The following is an 8,558-nucleotide window of genomic DNA, read 5'->3' as shown; positions in this document are numbered from 1 at the left end:
GGGCAGGCAGCCAGTGTGTGTTTTTCTGTTGAGTGGACAGGCTGGCACTGGTTGACAGCCGGGACTGGGGATCAGGATTGTGGCTGGCTAGAGGCCCTGGGTTCCCTGTTGGCCACCAAAAGACCAGACACAGCTGGTGATAAATCCAAGTTCTTAGCTGTTGGCCCTTGGTACTATGGCTGATGGGGGGTTCTGGTTGCCTGGGGCAGTGGAAGTGAGCCAGGACAGAAGGGCTGGGTTTAAGCAGCAGCAGTAGCAGGTCAGCGAGAGTGGTCCCTGCCTTGGTGCTTTTACCCCTTTAGGGTGTTGGGCAGAAGCATACATCTGCTGGGACCCGTGGATGGGAAAGACGTTCAAAGCTGGGACTCGGCTATCTTTAAGAAAGGACTTTAAATGATGTGCTGGGGACCTTATCATAGGCTTGACCATAGCAGGCAAGTGCTCTGCCACTGAGCTATACCTTCCTAGCTCCAAGATGTCAGGAGGAGACTTCTGAACCTAAATAACAAGGGGGAATGGAACTACTGAGTTTGTTGGTTTGTTTTTCAAGACAGCATTTCTTTCTGCAGCCCTGGCTATCCATGAACGAGTTGTGTAGACCAAGCTGGTCCTGAACTCACAGAGATCAGAGTGCTGGGATTAAAGGCATGGGCTACCACTTCCCAGTCTGGTTTTTTGTTTATTTAGTTTTGCTTTGTATTTTGTTTTTCCGGACAAGATTTCTCTGTCTAGCCTTGGCTGCCCTGGAACTTGCTCTGTAGACTAACCTGGCCTCAAGCCCAAGATCCACCTGGATCAAAGGTGTGCTACAACTGTGTAGCTTGCCCAGCCTGATTTTATTTTTTTTAAACAGTGCTATTTTCTTGCTCAGCTATTTACTGAACGTTTCTGAGGTCCTAAGAGTCTTCTGTTGGCTCCTCCTACTTTTTTATTCCATGTGTCTTTTCAGTTCATTATTTTCACTAACGAGCCAAGTGCTAGAAGGTGACAGCAGCAGGTGTGGACATCAGCAGGCTCCTACCCAACCCTGTTTTTTTCTGCCTCCCTACTGTGTGTCTGTGCCTGGGGAGGAAGGTTTAACAGGCTCCTATGACAAGCCTGCAGGGCTATTCTTGGCCTAGGTATCTGTTCTTTTATCTGGTGGCTCTTCTCATCCTCTATTGTCATTGGTCATATGCAAGACAGGAACAAAGTGGGATTTCTCATGGTAAGAACTGACCCAAACATGTTTCTTCTTAGCAGGATTTTTAAGTATAAAATCCTTTTTTTTTTAAATACAAAAGCAACAGAGTAGATTTTGAAAGTTCCTGTGACAGAAACAGTAACATGTACCCATTACTGTACACTGATAGCTGTGTTCTTGGCAAGGGTCACCTATCATTCTTACAACAGAGACCTTTTCCTAAAACTCCTGAACATAGCTTAAATCTCTGCTTAAACTCCATGGTCTCAGAAGAAGTAGCCTTAACCTTTGGCCTGAGCTCAGCTGGTGACATCAGAAACTAAGCAAGACCTTGGGTGAAGTGACAGCTGTGGCAAATGACACAAAGTAAAAGTGCATGATCTAAAGGGCATATCATGGGTCCCTACCTTATTTTGGATGCCAGGCAGTATGTCACACCAAAGAGGCATGCACATAAAGCAGACTTCTGTTACATGTTCTGAGTTCACATGCACACAGTGCACTGCAACTGGCTTTCTTCCATGGGGCATCAAGGTCTGCAAAAGTCTAGGGAGGGAGTGTTAGTAGGACATTTTACCCTGGACAGATGGTAAAAATAAGCCCTTGTTAATCACAGCAACAACCTAATCTATGCTTCTCTATCTCCCCTTCCTCATCTAAATTATGAAGAAGCACAGTTTTGGCTATCATATCAACTGGGTATCAGTATGGTTTTTTGAAGGACCTAGACTTTTAAAGAATGTCATCATTAGCCAGACATGGTGGTGCAGGCCTTTAATCCCAGCACTTGGGAGACAGGCAGGTAGATCTCTTGAGTTTGAGGTCAGCCTGCTCTACAAAGTGATTCAGGACAGCCGGGGCTCAATTACACCGAGAAACCCTGTCTGGGAGGGAGGAAGCCATTATTATTACTCCTAATGAAACTGCTAACAAGAACTGAGAGATGGCGCAGTGGCAAAGAACACAAAACTCTGCAGAAGACCTGGGTTTACTTCCCAGCACCCAGGCACCACATGGCAGCTCATAGCCAGTAACTCCAGTCCAGGGTGTCCAACACCCTCTTTAGACCTCCTGAGCCACTGAAGATGCATGTGGTTGTACAGACATACATTCAAGCAAAACATACTCTTTTTTGTTGTTTGTTTACTTTTTTTGTTTGCTTTTTGAGACAGGGTCTCTCTGTGTTAGCCTTGGCTGTCCTTGACTCGCTTTGTAGACCAGGTTGGCCTCGAACTTAACAGTGATCTGCCTGCCTCTGCCTCCCAAGTGTTGGGATTAAAGGCATGTGCCACCCCACCTAGCCTTAACCATTTCTTAATACCAATACAGCACCTACTTTACATTTTCCTGAAACCAATACAAGGTGCATACCTAAACACAATAAAGGCATATGGGCAAGCCATAGTCCACATCAAGTTAAACAGAAGGTTAAATCAATTCCAGGGACAAGACAAGGCTGCCCACGCCATATCTCTTCGATATAGTACTTGAAGTCCTAGCTACAGCAATAAAGCAACTAAAGGAGATCAAGGGGATACAAATTGGAAAGGAAAAAGATGATAGGACACAGATGATATAGTATACATAAATGGCCCCAAAAGTTCTACCAGAGAACTACAGCTAATAAACTTCAGTAAAGTGGCTGGATACAAAACTCAAAAAATTCAATAGCACTCCTATATACAAGCAACGAACAGGCTGAGAAAGAAAATTAAGGAAACTGTCATTCACAATAGCCATAAATAACATAAAGTCAAAGACCTGTATGACAAGAACTTCAAGTATCTGAAGAAAGAAATTGAAGATATCAGATGATGGAAAGGTCTCCCATGCTCATGGATTAGTAGGATTAACATAGTAAAAATGGCCCATCTTACCAAAAGCAATCTACAGATTCAATGCCATTCCCATGAAAATTCCAACACAATTCTTTACAGACAGACCTTGAAAGAACAATTCTCAACTTCATATGGGAAAGCAAAAACAAACAAACAAATAAAACAATAGCTAAAACAATTCCTGTACAATAAAAGAGCCTCTGGAGGTATCTCCATCTCTGATTTCAAGCTGTACTACAGATTAACGTGGTGCTGGCATAGAAACATACTGCTGGATCAGTTGGAATCAAATTGAAGACCCAGAAATAAATCCACAAACCTAGGACACTTGATTTTTGACAAAAGAAGCCAAAACCATATAATAGAAAATTGATAGCATCAACAAATGGTGCTAGTCTAACTGAATTTCTATGTGTAGAAAAATGCAAATAGGTCCATATTTACCCTCCACAAAACTCAAATCCAAGTGGATCAAAGACCTCAACATAAAACCAGGTACACTAAATCTATTAGAAGAGAAAGTAGGGATCACCCGTGAACTCATTAGCACAGGGGACAACTTTCTGAATGGAACACCAATAGCTCAGGCTCTAAGATCAACAATTAGTAAATGAGACCTCATGAAACTGAAAAGCTTCTGTAAGGCAAAGGACACTGTAAACAGAACAAAATGACAGCCTACAGATTGGGAAAAGATCTTCACCAACCCTACTTCTGACAAAGAACTAATATGCAAAATATATAAAGAACTCAATAAAGTAAACACCAACATACCAAATAATCCAATTGAAAAATGGAGTACAGAGCTAAAGAGAATCCTCAGTAGAGAAATACTGTTTTTTTGGTTTTTGAAACGGAGTTTTCTCTGTGTAGCCTTGGTTGTCCTGGACTCTCTTTGTAGACCAGGCTGGCCTCCAACTCACAGAAACCGGGCTGCCTCTGCCTTCCAAGGGCTGGGATTAAAGGTGTGCGCCACCACGCCTGGCAGTGGAGGAATACTGAATGGTTGAGAAGCACTTAAAGAAATGCTCAACAGGGCTGGAAAGACAGCTCAGAGGTTAAGAGCACTATCTGCTCTTCCAGAGGTCCTGAGTTTAATTCCTGGCAACCACATGGTGACTCACAACCATCTATAATGTAATCTGATGCTCTCTTCTGGCATGCAGGTGTCATGCAAATAGAAAGCTTACAAATATGAAAGACAGACAAACAGACTGTGGTACATTTACACAATGGGATACTATTTAGCTATTAAAAACAAGCAAATAGGTAGAACTAGAAAAGATCATCTTGAGTGAGGTAACCCAGACCCAGAAAAACACACATGGTTAAGTACTCACTTATAAGCGAACATTAGCCATAGTACAGAATAACATTTCTACAATTCACAGGCACAAAAAGCCTAAGCAACAAGGAGGACCCAAGGGAGGGTGCTTGAGTCTCCCTCAGAAAAGAAAATAGAACAGATAGCTTAAGTGGATGTAAAGGGCGAGTTGGGTGGGAGAGGGGTGGAAAGGGGAATGGGGTGGGGATCAGGTGGAGGGGGTGGAAGAGAGAGACGGGAAATCAATGGGGGCATCTCTGGCACAAGCTGGAGACCTACGATGGGGTAGGTTCCTGGGAGATATGGGGTAGAGTGCTAGTAGTGGTGAATATGGAAACGGAAGTGGCCACCTCCTATACCCAGGCAGGATTTCCACTGGGGTGGGGGTGGGGGGGACACCAACCACCCCACAAAACCCTGGACCCAAAATTTACCCTGCTACAAGATGTGTGCAGGGATAAATGCGGAGCAGAGATTGAGGGAAGGTCAAACAATGCCTAGCCCAACTTGTGACCCACCCCATTGGAGAGAGCCAACCCCTAACACTATTAATGCTATTCTGCTATGCTTGCAGGCAGGAGATTAACACAACTGTCATCTGCATGAATCAAAACAGATGCCGAGACCCACAGCTAAACATTAGGCGGTGTTAGGCAGAAAGGTGGGGGAGGGGGGAGATGGGCTGTGAAAGGATTAGGGGAAGGCTAGAGGGACCCTGAAGAGACAAGAACTCCACAAGAAGACAGAGTCAACTAACTGATGACCATGCAGACTCACAGAAACTGAACCACCAATGAAAAAGCACGCATTGAGTTGACCTAGGTCCCCTCCACATAAATAGCTGATGGGCACCTTAGTCTTCAATGAGGGTCCCCGAGGAATTAGAGCAGAGGCTGTCTCTGACATGGACTCTGTTGCCTGCTTTTGGCACACTAGCTGAGCTGCTTTGTTGGGCCTCAGCCAAAGAGGATGTCCTGATGTGATTTGATGTGCCAGGGTGGGAGAAAGGGAAGGGAGAAAGGAGGAAGAGAGTGGGAGAGTGGGACCAGGAGGAGAGGAGAAAAGGGGCTGTAATAGGGATGTAAAGTAAATAAAATAATATTTTAAAACTTTACTGGAAATAAATGAAGTTGCAGCACAAAATCCTCTGGGAAACATTAAAAGCAGTTCTGTGCCTACATTTAAAAAATCAAAAGGAGAAAAAAAAATGACCTAATGGTGTTAAGTAAAAATTTTAAAAACTACTGGAGGCCAGCCTGTTCTACAGAGTAAGTTCCAGGACAGCCAAAACTACACAGAGAAACCCTGTCTCAATTAAAAAAACAAAAACAAAAAAACCCAACCAACCAAACAAACAAATTTAAACAACTAGAACAAAACACAGAAAATTTGGTAGATTGTAAGAAGTAATAAAAACCAGAGCCAGAATTAATGAAATATAAAAATACAAAGGACCAGTGAACCTTAGCTCTGCTTCTTTGAGAAGAAAGACAAGGCGCCAGGCATGGTGGCACATGCCTGTAATCCTAGCACTCGGGAGGCAGAAGCAGGTGGATCACTGTGAGTTCAGGCCAGCCTGGTCTACAGAGTGAGTCCAGGACAGTCAGTTTACTACACAGAGAAACAGCTACACAGAGAAATCCTGTCTGGAGGGTGGGGGTGGGGGGAGGACAAGACTGACAGACCTTTAGCTCAATTAACCAAAAGAAAGAGTAGACCTACATTGACAGAATCAGAAACATTAAAATAGGTATCAAAGAAATTCAAAAAATTAAAAGGGAATACTTTGCATTCCTAAACGCAATAAAGGAAATATAGAACAAATCACTAGCCAACATCAAATTAAGTGGAGAGGAAATGAAAGCAACTCCACTAAAATCAAGGGCAAGACAAGGCTGCCCACTCTTCGTATCTATCCAACAGAGTACTTGAAGTTCCAGCTGGCACGGTAAGATAACTAAAGGAGAGCAAAGCGATACAACCTGGAAAGGAAGAAATCAAACGATTGCTATCAGCAAATGATATGATCGTATACATAAACGGACCCCCAAATTCTACCAGAGAAGTCCTACAGCTGATAAACACCTTCAGCAAAGTAACCGGATCCAAAATTAACTCCAAAAGTCAGTAGCCCTCCTTTATAGAAATGATAAACGGTCTGTGAAAAAAAAAAAAAATGCAGGAAGCAACGCCCTTCACAACAGCAACAAACAATATGAAAATATCTTGGTATAACTCTAACCAAGCAAGTGAGGACGTTTTTGAGACAAAAGTGACCCTGGCTATCTACAAATTCACCAGCTTAGTTCCTGGAACTCACAAAGATCTGCTTTCCTCTGAGTGTTGGCATTAAGAGCATGTGCCACCAAGCCCAGCTATTTATTTCGGAGACAAGGTCTTATACTCATAGTGTTCCTCCAGGCTCAGGCTCCCACGTGAGTGCTGAAGTTACAGGTGTGAGCCACCATGGCCAGGTTTTGTCTATTTGGAAATGCGTCTTTCATTCTCCACAGTTGAGTGGAGAGTGGGGACTGACTTTCACACGAACTCTGGTGCCCCATATCTGACCATGTCCCCTGGATGGGGAGGCCTGGTGGCACTCAGAGGAAGGATAGCAGGCTACCAAGAAGAGACTTGATACCCTATGAGCATATTCAGGGGGAGGAGGGCCCCCTCAGTCACAGTCATAGGGGAGGGAGTAAGGGGAAAATAGGAGGGAGGGAGGAATGGGAGGGGATAACCATTTAGATGTAATATGCATAAATTAATAAAGTACAAAAAAACAAAAATAAAATTATGTCATCTACATATTTAAAAAAAGAGGAAAGAAAAGAAAGTGCATCTTTCTCTTTTGCGGTTTTGGGGAGCTCACACAAGGGCTTCCATATTTGCTAAGATAGAATGTTCCTCCACCGAGCTATATTCTCAACCCCTACAAATACATTAGTGTTATGTAATGATTAATAAGAACATACTATACTATTTACTTCGTGAAATTGGCTTCCATTCTTTTTTTTCCCCTCCCTGAGACAGAGTCTCATTGTAACCCACAGTGGCTTAGAACTCATACAGCATAATCTGACTGGGGTTACAGGAGTTAGCTATACCACGCGTGACCTGGTTTGTTTATTTTAACGTTATCTCACCTACTGTTTGGCAGGACCTGATTTAGCGGTTAGATATTAATTTTCTCGTTTTAACGTGGTTTTAACATTCTCATTTTAGAGCTGAAGGCCAAAAGAATACATAAATGGGTGTATTTCAGTGGCGGAGCGCAGGGCAGTCGCCTCTGCTCCGGCTGGCGAGGGCCCAGCAAACAGACAGCTGGCGTGTGTCACGCGTGGGCTCGGACCTCAGGGTTGCACGCAACTCCTCCCCTTCCAGCGCTACCTCACCATGTCTCGGCGGCCCATAGGCGCAGGCCTTTGTTAACAGGAGGCGGGAGTAAGGCGGGGCCATCAGGTTGGCAGTATCTCCAACCACTGTTGCGAAGCGTTGTAGAAATAGACAGGTAGATAAACCAATGGGCATGAAGGCCGGGACTGGCACGAACCAATGAGGTAAGGAGGCGGGGCCGGGGCGTGTGTGGAAGGGGCTCCAGGGATTGTTGTGGCGTCAGACGCGTAGAGTAGCGGTCTGTGTCCACGGCTCGGGTATTCGCTGCCGCCATGAGCTACACAGGTAGGCCCATCAGGGTAAGGGCGCCTCCGGGCCTGGGTGGGACAAGGACGGGCTGAATCACGCCTGGTTCGCCCACGCCTCCCGTGGTGGCGTGGTCACTGCCCTCTGTGGTCACAAAATGGCGCCTCAGGCTCTTTGCTTCGGGGTCGCATCCCTCAAGCCTCGGCTCCCAGTGAGTGACCTCAGCCGGGCATCGCGGACTCTTGGCTGCTCGAAGCCTTGCTTGAGTCTTCTGTGACCGTGGGCTCCGGGTGTCGACGTTAGGGCCCAGCCTCCACCACCTCCGCCCCTGGCTGGTCCCCCCCACGGACCTCCACGTCCTAAGACATCGCTTTTTTCAGGCCTGAGCTTTTGAGATCAGTCCGTTGTGTCGACTGCTGTCGCCATTGCTTTCCCTGCGCCGTTTCGGTGCAAAACGTCTCAGATCCTTCCTCACGCCACTCCCCTCTTCATCTGGTCCGAAGCTGGGAGAAGCGCCAGCCGCTCCCCCAACCCCCATGGGAGGACGGTATATAAATAGTGAATATATGAA

The 8,558-nt window shown here is 45.3% G+C and overlaps 1 protein-coding gene across 3 annotated transcripts in view; it reads left to right on the top strand.

Moving 5' to 3' along the window:
* The first annotated feature begins 7,885 nt into the window (after positions 1-7,885).
* AKAP8L (A-kinase anchoring protein 8 like) overlaps positions 7,886-8,558 on the top strand; it is a 35,735-nt gene continuing 35,062 nt past the window's right edge. For all 3 annotated transcript variants that reach the window (XM_084759394.1, XM_084759393.1, XM_084759392.1), the window contains exon 1: positions 7,886-8,026. In XM_084759394.1, the coding sequence (XP_084615520.1) occupies positions 8,014-8,026 (13 nt within the window). In that variant the 5' untranslated portion in view covers positions 7,886-8,013. The remainder of the gene's footprint in view (positions 8,027-8,558) is intronic.

This window comes from Acomys minous, assembly GCF_964271855.1.
Source record: "Acomys minous genome assembly, chromosome: 15".
Lineage (NCBI taxonomy): Eukaryota > Metazoa > Chordata > Mammalia > Rodentia > Muridae > Acomys > Acomys minous.
Note: the sequence above shows the minus strand (reverse complement) of the source record. Positions and strands in the feature narration are given on the sequence as shown.